Raw genomic sequence first — 19,655 nt, 5'->3', positions numbered from 1 at the left:
ATTTGTAAGCCAAACACATGCTTGATTGGAATTCAGAGCTTAGAGCAAGCTCACACACACGCACAGGGATTCTATGCGGGGAAGGAAGAAGCTTTTGCAAGAACAAGAAAATTTTCAATAAAATATACTCGTACAAAATTATGTAAAAGTTATTAAGTGCATACAAAGTAGTGGAGCAGAGGAGCAGAGCAACATGCAACATACAACACAATCTCCTGCACACACCCACACCTACTTCTGCGACTGTTCTGTTGGCAGGAAAAACTTTCTAATCACGTGGACAAGGCAGCAGTCAAAGTTCTTTTACTTGGCCCGGCCAAGAGACGTTGCCAAGAAACACTCTGACCTACACCCACCCCCACACCCACACCCACACCCTCACCCACTCCTACTACACATCAGTATCAGTGCGTACATAAACGTGCATATATACGAGTATATTTTAAAAGTTTTCTATTTAGAATATAAACACATGCTTGATTGAAATTTGCAGGCAGCAAGCATCAATATATTTTAATTGCTATTATTATAAGGTGCATGCCTTGGAAAAAGTCAATTTAGGTGTATGCCTAAGGAATGGGAAAAGAAGAGATGCCAAGATGGCAGAAAAGGGTGTACAACAGGTCGAATACGTAATCTTCGCTGTCAGGAGGTAGTTTTTCTTGTATTCTGTTTCGAAAAGGCTGAAAAATGGCTTTAAAATTCTATATATGGCGGCATTCCCAGCCTTGGGTTCAGTAAACTCCACGCCCGTCTCATATACTGGCTTGCCACTGCCAAATCTCATGAGAATTTTCCTATTTTCAGAACTTTTTTATGAATTTCCCTTTATTTTTCATTCCAATTTTTTTCTAATTTGCAAAGTCAGAGCTCAGCATGCGCCGCGGTGCTCTACGCTCAGCACTCGGCACTCGGCGCCCAGTGCTCATAACTCACAACACCTGGCGGCAAGGTGAAACGCCAAAAGTGCCGCAAATGAAAAATGCAAGCAGAATTAAATTATAGTCAGTAACGAAACAGTGAAAAAATACACAAAAAATGAGCGAAAGAGAGCAGATGAAACACTGAAATAGGAATGGAAAAAAGAGTGTAAACTAAAAGTTCAAACAGGCGGCGCAAACGAGTAGTTGGATGCCTGCGTTCCGCACCACTGCACGGTCCCGCCTTCGCTTCAGCGAAATTAAATCTGAGCGGAAGTAAAGCAAACACTAGCACAAACAAACACACACACACACACACCCCCCGCACACACATGAAGAGAGTGTCGTAATGATGCTGCAGCAGCTGCGCTTAGATTGCATTAAGTGGGCGGCAGCGGCAGCGGCCGTGGCAGGCTCCGGCTCTGGCTATGGCAGAAAGCGAGCAAGCAAAAATTCTAATTTCCGCGCAAAAATCACAAAAAGACGGGAAAATAGTGCTGGAGCGGGGAAAAAGGGGGAATATGTAGCAAAAAAAAAAAAAAATCAGGGGTGCAGATAGAATGGAGGTAAAGACTGTAGAGCACAGTGCGGAGGGTTTCCTTAGCCTTTTGGTTGGTGTTTGGATTGTCTGAATAGTTATACGATATCTTAGGTCTCTCAAATCCTTTAAACAACCAGTTTAATGCCTTTTCGTTTTATTTAAGTCAATAAGGTGTCCTTTGAGCGGTTAAAAAGCCCTGGAACTTCCATAAATCTAAAGCATATGTATTTTGTTACACAAAGTCGAAACACAGAAAAACCCTAAGTCAATTATTTCCATATGCATTTTCCCCTCAGCTTTTCCGTTCGTTTCCCACTAATTAAAACCTCATATGTAATTTCAGCTTTTCTTTTTTGTGCTTTCCCTTTGGCGCCCTTCTGTTGTATTAAAATTAATATTCGTATATATTTTTATACATTTTTTTGTGCACTGCGAGAGCCAAGAGCTTAGAGCAGAGCAAGAAGAACTTTTTTCTAGTTGCAATTCGAGATGGTCCTTCCTTATTTTTTTTTTTTTTGTTTTTCGTTTTTTGTTTGCAATAAAAATAATATTTTTACAGCGCTCGTTACCTTAACAATGTCCCTAGTCCGCTGTCGAGCCCTTGCCAAAGTTGAGGAATATGTGAGCGAAAAAAAAATGTGCAAGAGTAACAGCTCAAATAACCCCGCGAATGGCCACCCAAAAGTTAAAAGTTAATGAGACAACATAACTTTTGCGGGGCTCCAAATGAGTGCCGAAAGTGTCGCGGAGAGGGGGTGTGCAACGGGGCCCAAGGGTCCTGGACCGCCTGGACCACTAGCTGGCTGTGTCTCGTGTGTCTGGGTACAAAATTAAACAATTAAAAAAATCCAAATTCTAACGAAAAGACCCCTTTGATGCCTTATAATTTGCTTTAAGAGTTCAGAAAGATGCCAAAAAGCATTCAGCACTTTCGCCTGTAATATGTTCCACAAACATCTTTCGATCAAGTCTTATATACCCTTGTATAACGCCCTTTAATCAGGGTACATGGTAAAATTAGTGGAAAAACATTTGCCCGAAGGGAGACACTAGAGAGACACTTTCAACTGGTGTCTTACGTCGTGTTAACATTACAAAATTTATGCTGTTCTCCAGCGAGCGGACACTCCTACATCCTGGACACAAGCCTTATCCCCTGGCCGGCATCAGCCATTAATCAGGGAGCGACTCGACTCCTGCAGATCCCCAAACCATCGCATGTCGCGCTCTCACAGCTGTCCGTCAAGTGGGGCTCTGGCGTTGGTTCTGGCTCTGGTCTGCTGACGCTTATCACTTGCTCCATTGAACGCTGGCCGCGGCGTCTGGCATAAATATCACTTAAATCAGTTGACTTAGCCGGAGAGCCAGGACGTGGCCGGAGGATGGACAGGGACAGGGACAGGGAGAGGGACAAGGACAGCTGGCCAGGACATATCAACTTGTAATTGTGACAATTGCTGTCAACAAAGCGCAGGGACTCGCGTACCAGCAGCGATGGGGCATGGTGGCAGCAGGAAGCCAGACAGCGACTGCTTAGCCAGACCATGTCTTTTTTTTCTATCTCCATCTCTGTATCCACCTCTTACTCTATTTTTAACTCCCACTTTGGGGCTTTCTCTTTCCCCTTTCCTTGGCGTTGACAATTTTTTGACAAAATAAGATAAATGACTTTGTTTTTTGGTTGCGGCGCAAATGCTGGCTGATTTCTGGGCAGATCAGGAGGCAAAATGAATGTGTGCCTTACAGAACTTGGAAAATGTACAAGGAAATTTAAAATTTCAAATGATTTTCGCACAAAAGTAACCTACAGAATGGTTCTCTCGCCATTTTGGGGGCTGGCTTTTCACAATAAATTCGCGATTTTGCTTCAGTTTGTTGACTCCATCCTTCTGCTGCTGCTGCTCCTGGCTGGCTTCTTTGCCCCCAACCAGTGGCTCTGCAACTGTAGCGGCACCAGCACTGCTCTTCACTTTTTTCTGCCATTTGGACCATTGACTAAGCCAAACAAAGTCTGATGCCCGAATTTATTATGCTCACTCCAATTTCTGGCTGGACTTGTCCATTTTTTTTGCTTTCAGGTTTTGTTGTATCCTTTTTTTGTTTTTTGGTTCTCTAGCCTTTTTTAATTCAATTTATTTTTGGATTTATACGTATTTATGCACATGGGATTCATTTCCGCTTACGGTTTTCTAACTTTTCGCGAGAACCGTAGGAAAAAAAACCGGACTTTATCTGCGAGCGCGTTTTAATGAAAATTGATGCAGCAAAAGTGCGCAGAGGTTATTGGCGTGCCTAAATTAATGTCGAGGATATTCCCGGCCCGGCCTGACCCTGAAGCAGAGCCCGGAATCTGCATTGTGTTCAATAAAATTTTGACATTTCTTAATTGAATTCCGTTGCACAAAGTTGCTGTGAAGAGCGGAGGAGCGGCGCGGAGAGAACTCAAACAAAAGCCAACAAACCAAAAATCAAATTACAACAAAATTTATCCCAGCAATGAAATTTTCACCGCAACACATCGCACTCACTCCTCCTTCACGTGTCCCTGATCAGCACATGGGCCAAAAATTGTATAACTTCATTAAATAATTGCGCGACCCGAAATGCAGCGACGACAGCCGCAAGGGGCTGTGGCAACGGTGTCCTGGAAAACTTTTCCGAAGGCATCACTAACTGGCAAAAGACGGACGGGACCCGGGACCCGGGACCAGGGGCCTGGGATGGCCAGGTAAGAAGGCGACTTACAACTTGCAACTTCAACTCAACAGACTCACCGAAACCCCCGGGTCCGGTCGCTCTCCTGCCACACTTTGTTCCCTGCTATGTTCTGGTCTGTGCCGGCATGTGTTGCAGGTGCTCAAATATTGAATTTGCGATTTTCCATTGAACATTTTCGGGATCGTGTCCGTGTTGTGGCGTGGCCTTCGGGGTGTAAATTGGGCAAGGTTTGCCATACTTGTAGTCAATTAGGCAAAATATCCAACGATATTTGAGTAGTTGCTGCGGCCAGAGTTTGGCTGTGATGTAGGTTGAAGGAAGCACAAAAAGAACAGATTTAATAAAGAAAATTCTTTCATTCAGTTCCAAACACACCGAGCAAAGGAGTAGTTCCCCATGGACACATTGGAGGAGATCCTTTCAGGAGATCTGTTTGACTAGAAGCAAATCGGAACGCCCCCTGCTAAATGAAAATAATATATGCTAGGAACTAAGGAAAAAAGTGTTAAGAATCGCACGCAGGAACTGAATTCAGTGCAAAGTTATTTATTTTAATCGATCTCTTGGTACCTAAGAGAGTCTCCTGTCTCTCAATGCCCTTATGAAAAACTTTCGTGGCCATGGATCGACTTTGTTTTCTTAAATTTCCAAACATTTGAGGCAATTAAAATCTGATTATCGGACTTAATTAAGGGCATATTGAAAATGTATTTACATATGCAGACCAGCCGTTTTATCAGCAGTGCAATAATTTACAAATTATCAACAGATGCAGCCGCACGGTGGCATAGCCCCCGCTGCTCATTTTCAGTAATTTTCAATAAATGCAGCGACTATCAACTGTCTGCCATCGTCGGAAGGGAGCAGAGGAGGTGGGGAGTTGGGCCTGCCACAGACCACAAGGCGTGGGAATTATTTTAATTTTAATTGCCTTATTTTATATTTCAATTAAACACGTACTCTGCGAGTATATCGGAGCCTTGTATTTGCACTAAATTTTAAGATTAAAACTACTATAATTCATAGCCAATGAATACTCTTAAAAGAGAGAGCCTGTAAAGCCCTGCTAGATCCTAGGCGCTTTGCTTAGGTTCTGTTTCGCTCGGAGACTCCACAGGAGGCTCGGCTTGAGCTTCGACTGGCTTCGCAGTGGGCTTTCGGGGGGGCAGGATGAAGGCCTCAAAGCCAGCCATCGGCACCTCGATCATTATGTAGAACGCATAGGAGAGCAGCAGGGTGAAGCCAAAGGTCGACCAGAAGGAGAGCATCTGAGGAGCATCGGATTAGTCACAGTGCGGGGGAGTGGGGGGGAGGGGCTCACTTACCATATCGAAGTTGGTGAAATGCAAGGGCGTACGGATTCGTCGATGGCTAACCTCGCCGATGAACACGTGCCAGATGTAGGCCGAGTAGGAAAGCCTCGACAACGGCTGCCAGAGGGGGGAGGAGAGGAAGCTGTTGGCCAGTCCACCATGGCCCTGCATGCAGGCAAAGACCACCCAGCAGAGGGCCAGGGGCCAGCCCATGCGGGTCAGGGTGTAGAACACGGCCTGCGTCAGAACCGATGGCGAGGGTTCCAGCAGCTTGGCGTAGGGGTACATGGCAAAGATCGAGGCAAACATCGTGGCCAGACAGAGCAGCCAGCCGGCCCACACGACGAGGCGGCTGAGCGGGAACTGTCTTCCTCGGTTCAGGTGCACAAAGTAGCCGAACAGGAAGCCGATCAGCCACGGAGCCGCATGGGTGTGTGATGGAAAGTAGAGCTTCCGTTGCTTCTCCCCGGTCGGGTCACCTTTTCTAATCGCGGAGGGGCATGAGCACGGGAGGAAAGAGTATATCTCTCAGGGGGGAAACTTACTTGAAGATCACTTGGTACTTGTTGGTCAGAATGGTGGCGAAGAGGCACGACGAGAGCAGCAGCATCAGCAGCAGAATGCCCGCAGCCCCCTTCTTGCCCCACCTGTAGAGAGCGATCAGCAGAAACGGAGCAACGAGATACAGCTGCATGTCCACGGCCAGATACCAACTATGGGGAATGCACTGAAATAGTTCAAAGGTCAGATATCAGAGGGTGTGTCGACGGGCGCCCCAATGTCACCCACAATCTCCTTGGTGGCGTAGTTCTGCACATAGAGGAGGGTCCAGAACCAGGTGCGCTCGCACACGGAATAGTCCGCAAAGTTGACTTCCTCGGACAGGGGTCCGTCGTCCAGGAGGGGAAGTAGCTTCATCGACACGAGAATGACGGCCGCCACCATCGGTGTGAGGCGCAAGTACCGGTGCAGGTACATCAGCGGCACGTTTATCCTGCCCTTGGTTCTGCCAAATCAGAGGAAAACTTAGACCAGCCTTGACGAGACGGATTAGATGGCGGGACTCACTTCTCTAGAAAGCGCAGGGAGACCACGACTACCAGCAGCCCGCTGAGGAAGAAGAACGTGTCCACGGAGAACTGGGCGTATATGATGAAGCTGGAGAAAGCCTGCTGCACCCACTGCAATAAGTTCGAATGGGTTGGAAAGGGTGAGCCCGCGAGATGGCATTGCTATGGCAGCGGTACCTACTCTAAGCAGATCGCTTTGGTTGATACTGGGCGATATCACGGCATAGATGTATTCGTGGCCAAATATCACCCATATGAGCGACAGGCAGCGTATGCCATTGAGGCAGTGGATGACGTTGGGACTCGACTTGGGGTCCACGATGGCAAAGAGACTCCGGGAACTGACTCGAGCGTAGAACGTACTGACCAGACGGGGCGGTGGCGTTTCTGCCGGAGAAGGGAAAAACATTAGCCGGGCTGGGACGGAGTCCGGCCCTTCTCACTCACTCTTATCTCCGCACAGCAGGTAGTCGTAGACAGTGCAGATAATCGTCGCAGAAGCCAGAACTGATAGCAGAACACTGGCGTGAACAGGGTGAACAGCCTGGTTAGTCGCGGCCAACTGATTTCAGCTAACATTTCAGTACATACATGGTCACAATGGTGAGGCTGTCAAGTGATGGGGTCTCGCCTGTCCGGCAGGTCGCCTCGTCTATGGCAAACTTCTCCTTGGCATCGCTGACACCGAGCAGCCGCTGAAGAAGCTGCCCCAAAAACGTCTCCATGAGCGCGGCGGAGCAGGAGGACGGGAAGCACACAGCGGTCCTCATGTTGGTGACCTTCAAGAAGTCCATGTCGAAGCCAAGCCACTTGGCAATAGGCAGCTCCAGGAGGCAGTACTTCCCCTGAATGCTGTGCGCCTCGCTCACGGCCTTGTGCACCCTGGTGCACTCGTCGTAGTTGCCCATATCGATGATATTCCCCTTCAGATAGCCAGCCGGTATGGTTCCCCACGAATCAATCACTGTGAACAGTCACACATTGCCGAGCGTTTTGCAGAATTAGTTGAAAAATGCCACTTACTGTTGAGGGCCCACAGCCGTCCCGTCGTCAGGCTCTGCATAAGCTGGGCCATGTCTGCCAGGCACACCAGGTCCTGCTGACTGGGCAGCCGGCCCTCGAGCAGCTCTGAGTCCGCCTCCGAAATGTTCCGGAAATGCCGAAAGAACTCCGTTCCCAAGGAACGCAGATCCATGAGCCGCTCGTAGTCCACCATGCTGAATCCATCCTGCTCCCCCAAGCCCACCTCCCAATCAATAAAGTGCGGCTCGGCTCTGGCTAGCGACAGCCAACTGAGCAGCAACGTGGCTAGAACACCTTTCATCTTGGCCTACTACCGGTGTTAAATCGAAAACTGCTTCCTAATCCGATGGGGAAACCTATTTATACCTACCTGTAAGGCCCAATCATCGAATTCGATTTCGTTGAATGGACGTTATCTGTGCGGTACTTGTAGATTACTAGTTACTATGAAGTGATTAACTTACAGGAGAACACCATCTGTATTCCAGCCAGTGTCAATGTTTCTGATAACCAAACAAAAAACAAACAAAAAAGACCCTTCAAGCGGCGAAGTGGAAATACCCTTGCGGATCGATCGTTCCTGGGGACTGGGATAAATCTTGCAACAGCCCTAAAGTCGCTCACATCGGACAGCCGATCGCCTCGACCGACCTGACTAGATCGGCCAAAGGTGTAGATAGCATACATTTCGACAGAACTGCCTGTCCATCGCAATCGCCGCCACACTTCCCAGAAGGCCGCTTCGATTGAAAGTCAAAAAATACACATTCGGGTACTTAGCAGGCAATTACGCATCAGATAACGTATTTGTGGCTAATAAGCGATTAATATGATTAGTGGAAGTTTCTTTTTATACCCGATACTCAAAATGAGTATTGGGGTATATTAGATTTGTGGTAAAAGTGGATGTGTGTAACGTCCAGAAGGAATCGTTTCCGACCCCATAAAGTATATATATTCTTGATCAGCATCAATAGCCGAGTCGATTGAGCCATGTCTGTCTGTCCGTCTGTCCGTCTGTCCGTCCGTCCGTCTGTCCGTCCCCTTCAGCGCCTAATGCTCAAAGACTATAAGAGCTAGAGCAACGATGTTTTGGATCCAGACTTCTGTGATATGTCACTGCTCCAAAAATATTTCAAAACTTTGCCCCGCCCACTTCCGCCCCCACAAAGGGCGAAAATCTGTGGCATCCACAATTTCGACGATACGAGAAAACTAAAAACGCAGAATCGTAGAAGATGACTATATCTTCTAGAGTGCAAAATCTGAACCAGATCGTATAATTATTACAGCCAGAATCACGAAAACAATTTCACTCTTTCTCGCTCTGTCTCACTCTAACACACAGGTTTCATGGTCGGTTTTGCCAATTGTAAAATATGAGTTCAAGGATCTCAGAACCTATAAAAGCCAGAGCAACCAAATTTGGTATCCACACTCCTGTGATATCGGACCTTGACCGTTTCCTGTCCAAATTTCGCCACACCCCCTTCCGCCCCCGCAAAGGACGAAAATCTGAGGCAACCACAAAACTCAGAGACTATTAAGGCTAGAGTAACCAAATTTGGTACACACACTCCTTTAAGATGTCACTATAAAACGTATATCTCAGAATTTCGCCCCACCCCCATCCGCCCCCACAAAGGACGAAAATCTGTTGCATCCACAATATTGCAGATTTGAGAAAACTAAAAACGCAGAATCATAGATAATGACCATATCTATTAGATTGCTGAATCTGGATCAGATCAGATCATTTTTATAGCCAAAAGGAACAATTCAATCAATTTGCAGTGGCTACGCAGCGCCCGACGTCACGCTCAGACTGATTTTCTGTCTCTCTCGCACGCACTCTTTGTCGTGTCGCTTAATATTAGCGGCGTCTGCCGGAGCAGAGCCATACTGACTTAGTATCGGGTATAACCGTAGAGTTGCGGTGTCCGCAGCAACTCACAACGTTCCCCCTCGTTTTTCTTATCATTGCAGTCTAGGGTCTATATGTACCTACTATTAAATACATTTATTTATGCCACGATTCGGGTATTAATTTCCATTTCAAACAATCAAAATGGGACTTCACTAGGTGCATATGCTCTACAGAGTAACGGTGTTATTGGCCCTGCAATAATTTACAAATAATCAACAGTGGCACAGCTCTATCCACACGGGGCACGGAGTTGGGGCCTACCATAATGCGTGGCAATAATTTTCATTTTAATTGGCTGCTATTCTATATTTCAATTAACGGCGGGAGGGACAAAACCAAAAACCAAAAACCAAAAGCATGCGGAAAAGGTGCGAAAATCTGGATAATAAGTTTTGTGTGTGTGTGTGTGCGCGCGACTGCAGCTCTCATTAGTGCCACATGGACACACACCCACACACACACGCAGGGAGTCGATTGTTGGTTTGCATGCGGTCGCATGGGGCGTATGAATAATATGTACAAACATTTCCTGATTCTGCGGTGAGTGGATACTGGTGGTTTAAAGCGAAGAATTTTACTAAATTAATTTTGGAAAACTGCCCAGAGTTTTTTCCTATCTCTTTTAAAGGGATTCCACTTCTTCCCTTGTGCTTAACCGAAGCCCAGGCTGGTACCTGCTCGTCCTTCGTTGTCCTTTGTCAACATGTTCACCAAACAAACTCGAGGTAACACTCCCCCATCCCCACGACCAGAGCAACCTTTGAACTGCCCATAAATGTCGGGAACACAGCAACAATCGCTTAATTCATAATTAAATTAATTGTTGTAATTACTTCATTAGCGTGTGCTTTCAGCCCCGCTCCTCTGAGCCTTCATTAGTGGCAATTCCCGCACCATTACGAGGGACTGTTCCATTGTTATGTCCTATGTAAATGGCGGCCAAAAAGCGACACCAGAATTACACAATTAGGCGACATTAACATTTGATGCGTTATGTTTACAGTTTCATTTAACTGTTTGCTTCTTCCATCCCTTTATTCGCTTTCCACCCTTCCTGGAGCTGGCCCTCTCCTGCGGGGGACACTATCTGCTTATAGCCCGGCACGCAGGTCGTAAGCCTTTGTAATCGATTGTTGGCTAATAGAAAAGTTCTTTGGGGCAACCTTATGGGTATTTTTATATCATTTTTCCTTTCTAGGTTAATGAATGTCGTAAAGTGGTTGAGTAATGGCTGCGATGGTCTCATTTAATTATGTGGAATTATAAGGAGTCTATTCGGGCCGGCAGTTTAAATTAATAACTAATAGTTTTTCCCAAAAGTCCGTCAAGAATCCAGTGGAATCTTCAATGATATTGGCCATTATCGCTCCACTAATACTTCTTTAAATATAAAAACCTATAAACTCATTCCTCTCTTTAGGGAATTCATACAATTTTTGCATTTCAGAGTAGGTTTAGTGATTCTAATCGCATACTAAACTGATATCAAATCCAATTAAAGTCGCTTTAGATTTGGTCAATCTTCGCCCCTTCCCCCAGCATTCCGCGCCACTCCGTTTCGCTCTGCCCAGCATTCATCAAACATTCACAAACATGGAGCATTCAATTAAAATTTTGGTGAACATATTAACTAAAACATCAATCGAGAGAAACTCGTTCCCCGATCCCCATCCCAAACCTCAAACCAGTCTCCCAGCCATCCGCTCGCTCTGCGCCCCAGCCAGCCACTCAATCCACGGGCAAAACTCAGGCGAAAGAGCACCAAAGAGAACGGGCGCCGCTTAAGAGAGAGCTCGCTGTGGAAAAATAAAAACTGTGCCGCGAGAGAGACAGACGCAGAGAGGGAGAGGGAGATGGAGATGGAGAGCGATAGAGAGAGCGATGCTGTGGGTGGATTTTTCTTTTTTCCCCAAGTATTTTCTTTCTGTTGCTTTTGCCGCACGATTCGTAAACAAATTCTGTGATTGGTTGGCGCCAGTCATTCCCTCTCTCTGGCCGAGTGTCTGTGTGTCTCTGTGTGTGTCGCGTGTGTCTGTGTTTCTGTGTGTAGTTTTTGCCCCACGTTTTCCTCTTATTAACGCGTTTTTGTGATTGGGTTTGGGTGCTGCCAGGCAGCGCAGTCAGCGCAGTTTTTTCTTCTTTATGCGTGTGTGTGTGTATGTGTGTGTGCGCTTGTGTGTGAGGAAAATTGCCTATGCGCCACCCCAAACTACTATGCGAAATGAGTGTAATGAGCGACCGAGAGAGCCGGCTCTGGGGCTGGCTGGCTCTCTCCGTCTCCCTCGCACGTTACACATACGCCGCGTTATCTATGTATGAAATAGCTCCCCTCTCCCGCCGCGTGCCATAGTTTTCCTCTTGTTGCTTTTTCTAACTGCATTGCCGTTGGCCGCTGCTGCTGCTGTTGCTGCCTCTGTCGCTGCCTCTGTCGCTGCCGCTGCTGTGGCTCTGTTAATGTTTTTTACGTGTTTATGTTAATCGGCGACGCTGGCAGCGTTGCAGCTGTGCAGCGGCAGAGCCTGTGCTTAGATGACGCCTCCCACAGCCCGACCCGACCACCCATGGCTGTACATACGCCGTATGTACAGAGTGCGTTGTGTTTTTTATGCATTTACTGGGCGCACGTTTTTTGTTTGTTTTGTGGATTGCCTTCCGTTTTGTTTTTTCTCCTCCTTTTTTTTACGGCCGCAAATGAAAAACTGTTCACGGCGCATGCTAGAGTGTTGGATAGTTGGAAGAAAACCCCATTTTTAATTGCAATTTTTCATTAATTAAAATTTGCTTAGTTTGCATTTGAAAAGGTTTTCTACAAAAAAAAAAACGGAAATTTGTATGGATTTATTGTGATTGAAGGTGCAGCAAATTGAATGTGTTTCCGCTTACGTCCGTACCGTATGAAAGAGGCCGATAGAAATGTCAAGAGTGGTGGAAAATGGAGAGGGGGAGAGAGATAGAGAGAGACAGTCTCTGATGGCTGCAATTACTGTTCATCGTTGGGATGAAAGGGAAAATATTTTCCACATTTCATTGGCAATAAAATTTGAGAGGAAAGTCAAAACAGTTTGTTATTTGTAAACGTAAGTATTGCACACTTTTTCGTACCTCATATGTATATTAATACCTCAGAAATATGACCAAAAACCCCACTTTTTCTATAGATATGTACGTAGACATACATACATACATATGTACGTAGAGTCCATCTGTAATCAAACACGATTAAAGCCTATACAACATGCATGCCCTGGCCTCCAACCATTGCAGGGCCTTCGCTATATCTCCTTTATTGCCATCCGCTTTTCTGTCGGAGTTTCAGTTTCCCCACGTTTTTTCCATAGCCGTAGTTTCTATACAAAGCGTGTTGCCCACTAATTTGTGTGTGTTGCACGCTGGCCGTGCCTAGTTCCTCTTGCCAGCTAACGGCAATTAATGATATGGCCACAGAGTCACAGCCGCATCAAATGACACGGCCTGGGAAAATGCATTCACACACACACACACACAGACATATTTATATATGTAAGTGCAGACGAAAAGAACTACACAGAGCCACATAGAGAGATAGAAGCATAAAACCCAAGCCCCAACCCCCAACCCCCAACCCCAAGCCCAGCTGTAACCCAAAACCAAACCCAATCACACGCCCAGTCCGGCTCTCGACAGCCAACCAATGCATGAAAACGCATTTTCCTCAACGAAAAGTCAAAAAGTGCGTAGCGCAGCCCACCCACCAATACATGCGCGCAGGCACACACATACTATCAGAGATGTGGCAGAGGAAATGCGATTGGTGGAAAGCCAAAAGGACTAGCAAAAAACTCTAACACATAAACGCGCTGCCGGGCAGGGTACGGAGGAACCGCAACAATACAAAAGTCAAATTAGTGCAAATGCAAATGCATGGCAAAAAAATTCAAAAAACAACAAGAAAAACAAATGGGAAAGCTCTTCAAATGGAGCAACAAAAATTGTGTGTGACACTAAAAAATATAGACATGGCCAGGCTATGTACAGCAGAGGCAGTGGGGATGGAGGGTCAATTGGGGGGGACAACAAAAGAGTGGATAAAAATGCTGCCATATTATAATTACATGGCTCCGAGCGCGGCAGAGACCGAAACCGCTGCATGCTTTTAGGCGCTGATTTTTCTATGCGCGTACATGTGTGTGCGTATGTAAAGTCAATTTTTGATAGACACTTTGCCCGATATTCATCAACATTTACCCGCACCCTTTCAGCCTTTTCAGCCCTTTCATAATTGCTTTACTATCCGCCCAATAATGCATTTTTTTCGACCAAAATTTAAAGCCTTTTCATTGTATTTTTAAGACATTTTTTGTAAGTTTTTCCACGAGATCCGAAGGAGATTTACATGCGGGTATTGTGTGTGTACAAAGTTAATGAAAGACCAACAAACCTTTTTGGAGTGGAAAACTGGCACTTTCTTTGTTTCAAACAAATATATTTGCACAAATATGAGAGTAACAAACGCAAAAATAATCCCATAAAATGACAGCTTTAAATAAAGATTGATAACAAATTTCCATCCGCAAACAAAAACTGATGGAAAAGTACCACAAATGTATGAATTTAAGAGATACAACTTTGCTGTTTATTTGCTTCTTTTTTTAACCCCCAAACAAAAGGTATTGTAAAGATAAAAGATGGTGCTATTAATGCCATAAAATATAAAGAGTTTAATGTAAAATACGCACGGGGAAAGTACAAGCGGTAGCTGATTTCTTGGATCTGGTTTATCTTTCGCTTATCGCGTATTTGCCCACTCGTGGAGTGGCAAACAATCGAGGCAGGAAAGTGAATCCGATGGAACAGATCTCCGTATGTTATCGTCGCTGTTTGCCTCTTAATTAGAACTCATTATTCAACAAGCCGTTTATTTGCCTACGACTTTTGCTTATCGCCAGCAGCGCAGCTGGTGGATCTGGTGCTGGAAGCTAAAGCCTGGAACATGACAGACTAGACAGCAATGACCCAGAGTAAGTGCAGTGCCGCTTATCTGGCAAATTGAGTAATGCCAGGGCAGCTATTGGCCAAGTTCAAAGATGGATAGGCTGTGCATTGGCCAAGGTCAGCGGAGGGGGGGCCGGTGCCGCCTAACATTGTATTTAAACAACTGCATAATGGGGCGAACGAGGCGTATACTTGATGTCAACTACCAACTGTTTTATCAACTGTTGGAGCGTGGCCTTTTCTTTCTTTTTTTAATTAACTTTGGCACTGTCTCTGGCATTAGTTGTGGGTGGCATTATCGGGCTGGCCCAGTTGAGTTTTGGCTTCGAAACCGTAAGGTCTGGCCAAAATGTTTGGCCGCAGTTTAATCATCACAGAGGTCTGGCTCTTGGCCCTGGCTCCCGTCGCTCTGGCCTACTTCGAGGGCTGCGATAATACGTACAACCTGAGTCCGGGCACGACCTACGTGGAGTCCCCCTACTATCCCGGCAGCTATCCGGCGGGCACGTCCTGTCGCTACCGGTTCGTGGCACCCGTGGACTATTCCGTGCAGGTGCAGTGCACCATTAGCCTGCCCCAGAGCAGTGGCCAGTGCAGCACGGACAACTTCTGGCTGGACCCCGAGGGAGACCTGTTGATGCGCGGGGCCGAGAACTTCTGCGGCAGCGGCACCTTCGCCCGGGAGTCGCTCTTCACCGAACTGGTCTTCGCCTACATCTCGACGGGACAGCAGGGCGGCAGCTTCAAGTGCACCCTCACCACCAGCCGGCAGAACTGCAACTGCGGCTGGTCGGTCAACTCCCGCATTGCCAATGGCCAGCAGGCCGCGGACAACGAGTTTCCCAGCATGGTGGCCCTCAAGGATGTGACCAGCAATCAGCCCTCCTTCTGCGGCGGCACCATAGGTGAGTGGGGGAGTCTGAGGATAGGTGGTGTGACCTTTTAACTCGCAATTGGAATATCCTGCTAGTGGCCCATCGCTACATCCTTACCGCCGCCCATTGCACGCTGCAGATCAAGCAGGCCACCAATATTGTGGCAATCGCCGGAACCAACAATCTACAGAACCGTAAGAGCTTCGACATCGAAAGCAAGGGGCTGACTGAACACATTACTTTCTTCCGAGACAGCTTCTAATTCGAGGTACTACCAGCAGTACGCCATACAGCAGATGATCCGCCATGAACAGTACGAGGACGAGCCCGATGTGAAGAACGACATTGCGGTTCTGATAACGGCCCAGAACATCCTCTGGTCCCGTGGCGTGGGTCCCATCTGCCTGCCGCCGGTTGGCACGTGAGTACCCAGAGTCCCCCCTGAGAGAGCCCTCCTTCGTTCTAAATCGATATCTTTGAGCAGCACACAGACGTTTTCGTATCAAACTGTCGACGTGATTGGCTGGGGCACGCTCTTCTTTGCCGGGCCCACATCCGCCACCATGCAGAAGATCAACCTGATGGTGGTGAACAACCAGGACTGCCAGACGGAGTACAACGACGTGGCCGAAATCTATCCCAGCCAAATGTGCACCTATGACTACTCGGGCAACGCCCGCGACTCCTGCCAGTACGACTCGGGGGGCCCCGTCATCCTGCGCTCCTCCAAGCAGTTCCTCCTCGGCATCATCAGCTTCGGCAAGAGCTGTGCCGCCAACGCGTACCCCATGGGGGTCAACACCCGGATCACGTCCCACATCAGCTGGATACGCCAGAAGATTGGCAACACCAATTGTGTGGTCAGCCTTTAAGAATAAATGTGCCACTTGCCCCAAAAACCCCCCTTCAAGATCATGTAAATAGTAGCCTTGACTTCAATCTGTAGCCAATATTTGTGTTTCTCTTTAAAACAAGTGAAATATTCTCTCTTATCAGTTGGAGGCAGTCCTATATAAAGGTTTTCTGTGGGCGCTTCAGATTTATAGCAGCATCTGCTTCCTTTTCGTCATGTTCTGCCTGAGATTTCTCAGTTTTCTTGTGGCTATCGCCTTCAGTGCAGTGTCCGGCCAGCAGCAATGCACCAGGCATTACAATTTGCTGTCGAATCAGGCTATCAACATAACCAGCCTCAACTTTCCGGGGGCCCTGCCGAGTGGCAGCAGTTGCAGGTTCCGCCTGAAGGCTCCCAGCAATCATGTGATCCAGTTGAGCTGTCGCTACGAAGTGGTAAGTCTTGGATGCGTTGCAAGTTCTACCCCCGACTCATTCCCCCTGCCAGTATCCGGATACGTGCGGCTCGGAGTTCCTGTTTGTCTCCCGCGACGGGGACCTGCAGTTCCGCGATGGCGAGCGCTACTGCCGCATGGGCCAGATCTCGCGGAGCTCCAACTTCCAGACCCTGGCCCTGGCCTACTACTCGAGCAGCGCCCAGAGCCGCCAGAGAGCGCGGCTCAGCTGCCAGGCCGTGGCCCGTCCGGCGGCCTGCGACTGCGGCTGGTCCTACCCCAATCGTGTTGCCAACGGCGTGGAGACGGCCAAGCACGAGTATCCCTCGATGGTGGGCCTCAGGGACCTGGCCTCCACTCTGCCCATCTTCTGTGGCGGGACGATCGTGAGCGATCGCTTCATTGTGACAGCTGCCCACTGCACGGTCCGTCAGCCGGTGGCCAGTCGTCTGCTGGCGCTCGTGGGAGAGCACGATCTCAGCACGGGTGAGTGGTCCATTGGGGAGTAGTCGGTGCAACCCCCTAAACCCCTCTCTTGTGCAGCGAGCGAGTCGATCTATGCTGCCCAGCACCGAATCCTCAGCATCATCAATCATCCCGCGTACACCGTCACCTCCTCCGGAGATCTCAATGACATTGCTCTGCTGCAGACGGCCACAGCCATGGAATGGTCGAGGGGTGTGGCTCCGATTTGTCTGCCCGTCCGACAGTCGTAAGTGGCGCAAATGTATTGTGCTTCCAGGCTCTGAAATCTGCTTCCATCCACTCCCCCACAGCGACAGCGCGTTCAGCTATCAGAACGTGGACATCACCGGCTGGGGGACCCTGGGATTTGCCGCCGCCAAGTCAAATACCCTCCAGAAGGCCACGCTGCTGACTCTGGAGAACTCGGTGTGTCGCCAGCAGTACAATTCGAGCATCTCGGCCAGCCAGCTGTGCACGTACGACTCGAGCGGACGGGGCCAGGACTCCTGCCAGTACGACTCCGGCGGCCCGGTTATCCTGCGCCAGCGCGAACGAATGTATTTGCTGGGCGTGATCAGCTACGGACGGGCCTGTGGACAGCCCTACGGCATCGGTATCAACACTCGCATCACCTCCTACCTCAACTGGATGTGGCGCTATGTGGGCGGAGCGGTCTGTGTGCGTTAAGGATGTGCAGCATTGATTGCTTGTGTATCTAAAACTATGCATATATGTAGTCCTTAGCAATTCCTTAGTCGTACGGCTGGGCGCCTCCTTGGCCTCGGGCTGCCAACGTTGTCATCGCCGTTGTCTTGAGTTTGCCAAAGTGTTGACAAAGGCCTTAATTTGCATTTAAATTAAAAAGCAGTGACATGTCTTTGCCTACATTTAAACAACGTGCAGTACAGCCCCCCAATCACACCCCGCTGGCCACAAAATACAACACCGTCAGGCATGGTTCTCTCTCCGCAATAAACTTATATCCAATACCCTATCTCAATCTACGTTGTTCTACTTGCCGGCCAGAGAGTAGTCCCTGTTCGGCCAGACGACGGTGTTGCCCATCTAATACTGTTTTCCATTTATTGTAAAATGGCAGACCGCATTCATAATTGTTGTTGTAATTGTGTACTAACTCAATTTGCAGACTTGCTCTCATCTCAAATTGCTTAAAATATAGTCAAAGGCCCCCAGCCGTGGCCCCACTCGAACACTGATGAAAAATTAATAAATCTGTGGAAATCATGCGTTGAAGACTGTTCTGTGTGTTTCTATTTTTATTCTTGCTTTGTTTGTCCGAACTGAATTGCTTTTGGCAATAAATAAATCATGATATTTATTTCCACAGACTTACCTTATTTTCCACGTCATCTGTTCGTCATGTGTCAGGCAAAAGGAAATGGAAAGCAGTCCATGACAAAGGCAGCATTTGAGTATGTTTCGAAGGACTGTCTGGGAGTGTGTATTTCTCACAGTTTCCAAATTGCTGTCTTCGCAAGCACTACGAAAATTTTTTGTTCGATCTTTTTTTCTTCTAAATTTCTAAAAAGAAAATTTTTTCAAATTCTCTCTTGAATTCTTGTTGTTGAAACAAATTTTTGACGAAATTTCACAAAAGTGTTTTTTGGCTCGAAGCAAAGTGCAAAATTCCCGAAATGCCGGCTCGCGTGAAACAGTTCTCATCGATGTGCACTTCGATGAAGCCGGTCCTCACTCTGTGCCTGCGCTCGTACAGTGGCTACTCGCCGTTGCACAATGCGGCGATTAATCGGGCGATGATGAATTTCGGCTGCGGCAGCCGGCAGTGGCCCGAGAGGGAGGACTGGTTCGCTGCCAGGCAGTTAATGCTGCAGAACCAGATCCAGAACCAGAACCAGAACCGCTACTGGAGCCACAGCAGTGGAAGACAGGGACTGGACCAGACCAGGAGCCGGCGACGTCGATCCCAGGATCTGAGCGCGCACACCATTGGCGATCTGGACACCGAAGTCGCAGCTCACAAGCGGGAGCAGCACAGGCAGGCCTCGGACGGGATGGAGTCCACCCCGGAAGATGAGCGGCGATATTACCCGGACCAGGACCGGAAGGCACAGGCCCTGGTGGAGGAGAGCTACGAAATGCAGGCCCCCTATGACGATCAGCGGGTGGGCACTGTCCGCGAGGTCATCTTTCGCCAGCAACAGGACGACAAGGATGACGAGGATGAGCTGGAGCGTAGACGAAACAGCGAGGAGCTCCGGCGACAAGTGTCCGCCCAGCGAAACGAATACAACACACCGCGGGGCGGCGGCATCTCCCGCAAGGTCATTAGTCCCTATCCATCATACACCTCGCACCGCACCCGATGGGCGGAGTTTCGTCATGCTATGATCTACGGGCGAACGGCCTTCTAAGCTCTGGGCCTCGGCCTCTCTCTCTTCGATGCCATACTCCTTCGGAAACATTTCGAGCAGACTTTTACCAAATATATAATTAATACGAACGAGTAATTGGTAAACTTTTCAATGGAAATGGAATACTTTTGGAGGAATAGGCGAGGAGCATGG

The 19,655-nt window shown here is 48.0% G+C and overlaps 4 protein-coding genes across 5 annotated transcripts; 3 read left to right on the top strand and 1 right to left on the bottom strand.

Annotated features, from left to right (window-relative positions):
* Positions 1 to 5,141: 5,141 nt before the first annotated feature.
* On the bottom strand, positions 5,142 to 7,931 carry LOC6898136 (nose resistant to fluoxetine protein 6). Of its 2 annotated transcripts, XM_002138179.3 has the most exons (9): positions 7,586 to 7,927; positions 7,154 to 7,526; positions 7,010 to 7,083; positions 6,744 to 6,949; positions 6,561 to 6,673; positions 6,282 to 6,498; positions 6,038 to 6,219; positions 5,505 to 5,976; positions 5,142 to 5,447 (listed from the first exon to the last, which is right to left on the bottom strand). In XM_002138179.3, exons 1-9 carry the CDS (start codon positions 7,884 to 7,886, stop codon positions 5,253 to 5,255), a joined length of 2,133 nt encoding a protein of 710 aa, XP_002138215.2. In that variant the 5' UTR covers positions 7,887 to 7,927; the 3' UTR covers positions 5,142 to 5,252. The 2 variants fall into 2 exon arrangements, with proteins under 2 accessions (XP_002138215.2, XP_033234375.1); XM_033378484.1 differs by lacking the exon at positions 5,142 to 5,447 and having other exon boundaries at positions 5,880 to 5,971; positions 7,586 to 7,931.
* Positions 7,932 to 14,768: 6,837 nt separating this feature from the next.
* Positions 14,769 to 16,303, top strand: LOC4803585 (venom serine protease). The gene is made up of 4 exons (XM_001360252.4): positions 14,769 to 15,388; positions 15,454 to 15,552; positions 15,614 to 15,779; positions 15,843 to 16,303. The coding sequence occupies exons 1-4, from the start codon at positions 14,833 to 14,835 to the stop codon at positions 16,228 to 16,230; spliced, it is 1,209 nt and encodes a 402-aa protein (XP_001360289.3). The 5' UTR covers positions 14,769 to 14,832; the 3' UTR covers positions 16,231 to 16,303.
* Positions 16,304 to 16,391: 88 nt separating this feature from the next.
* On the top strand, positions 16,392 to 18,109 carry LOC4803584 (venom serine protease). The gene is made up of 4 exons (XM_001360251.4): positions 16,392 to 16,645; positions 16,698 to 17,130; positions 17,188 to 17,356; positions 17,421 to 18,109. The coding sequence occupies exons 1-4, from the start codon at positions 16,427 to 16,429 to the stop codon at positions 17,794 to 17,796; spliced, it is 1,197 nt and encodes a 398-aa protein (XP_001360288.2). The 5' UTR covers positions 16,392 to 16,426; the 3' UTR covers positions 17,797 to 18,109.
* Positions 18,110 to 18,559: 450 nt separating this feature from the next.
* LOC4803583 (uncharacterized) lies at positions 18,560 to 19,598 on the top strand. Its single transcript, XM_001360250.4, has one exon. The coding sequence runs from the start codon at positions 18,765 to 18,767 to the stop codon at positions 19,500 to 19,502; it is 738 nt and encodes a 245-aa protein (XP_001360287.2). The 5' UTR covers positions 18,560 to 18,764; the 3' UTR covers positions 19,503 to 19,598.
* Positions 19,599 to 19,655: the final 57 nt, after the last annotated feature.

Source organism: Drosophila pseudoobscura, chromosome 3 (assembly GCF_009870125.1).
Source record: "Drosophila pseudoobscura strain MV-25-SWS-2005 chromosome 3, UCI_Dpse_MV25, whole genome shotgun sequence".
NCBI lineage: Eukaryota > Metazoa > Arthropoda > Insecta > Diptera > Drosophilidae > Drosophila > Drosophila pseudoobscura.
Note: the sequence above shows the minus strand (reverse complement) of the source record. Positions and strands in the feature narration are given on the sequence as shown.

Coding starts and splice junctions, on each gene's coding strand:
- LOC6898136 (XM_002138179.3), bottom strand. CDS start 7,886: ATGAAAGGTGTTCTAGCCACGTTGCTGCTCAGTTGGCTGTCGCTAGCC. Junction 6,950..7,009: donor CCTGCTGTGCGGAGATAAGA/GTGAGTGAGAAG, acceptor CTTCTCCGGCAG/AAACGCCACCGCCCCGTCTG. Junction 6,499..6,560: donor TCCCTGCGCTTTCTAGAGAA/GTGAGTCCCGCC, acceptor CTGATTTGGCAG/AACCAAGGGCAGGATAAACG.
- LOC4803583 (XM_001360250.4), top strand. CDS start 18,765: ATGCCGGCTCGCGTGAAACAGTTCTCATCGATGTGCACTTCGATGAAG.
- LOC4803584 (XM_001360251.4), top strand. CDS start 16,427: ATGTTCTGCCTGAGATTTCTCAGTTTTCTTGTGGCTATCGCCTTCAGT. Junction 16,646..16,697: donor TGAGCTGTCGCTACGAAGTG/GTAAGTCTTGGA, acceptor TCCCCCTGCCAG/TATCCGGATACGTGCGGCTC. Junction 17,357..17,420: donor TGTCTGCCCGTCCGACAGTC/GTAAGTGGCGCA, acceptor ACTCCCCCACAG/CGACAGCGCGTTCAGCTATC.
- LOC4803585 (XM_001360252.4), top strand. CDS start 14,833: ATGTTTGGCCGCAGTTTAATCATCACAGAGGTCTGGCTCTTGGCCCTG. Junction 15,553..15,613: donor AACCAACAATCTACAGAACC/GTAAGAGCTTCG, acceptor CTTCCGAGACAG/CTTCTAATTCGAGGTACTAC. Junction 15,780..15,842: donor TGCCTGCCGCCGGTTGGCAC/GTGAGTACCCAG, acceptor ATCTTTGAGCAG/CACACAGACGTTTTCGTATC.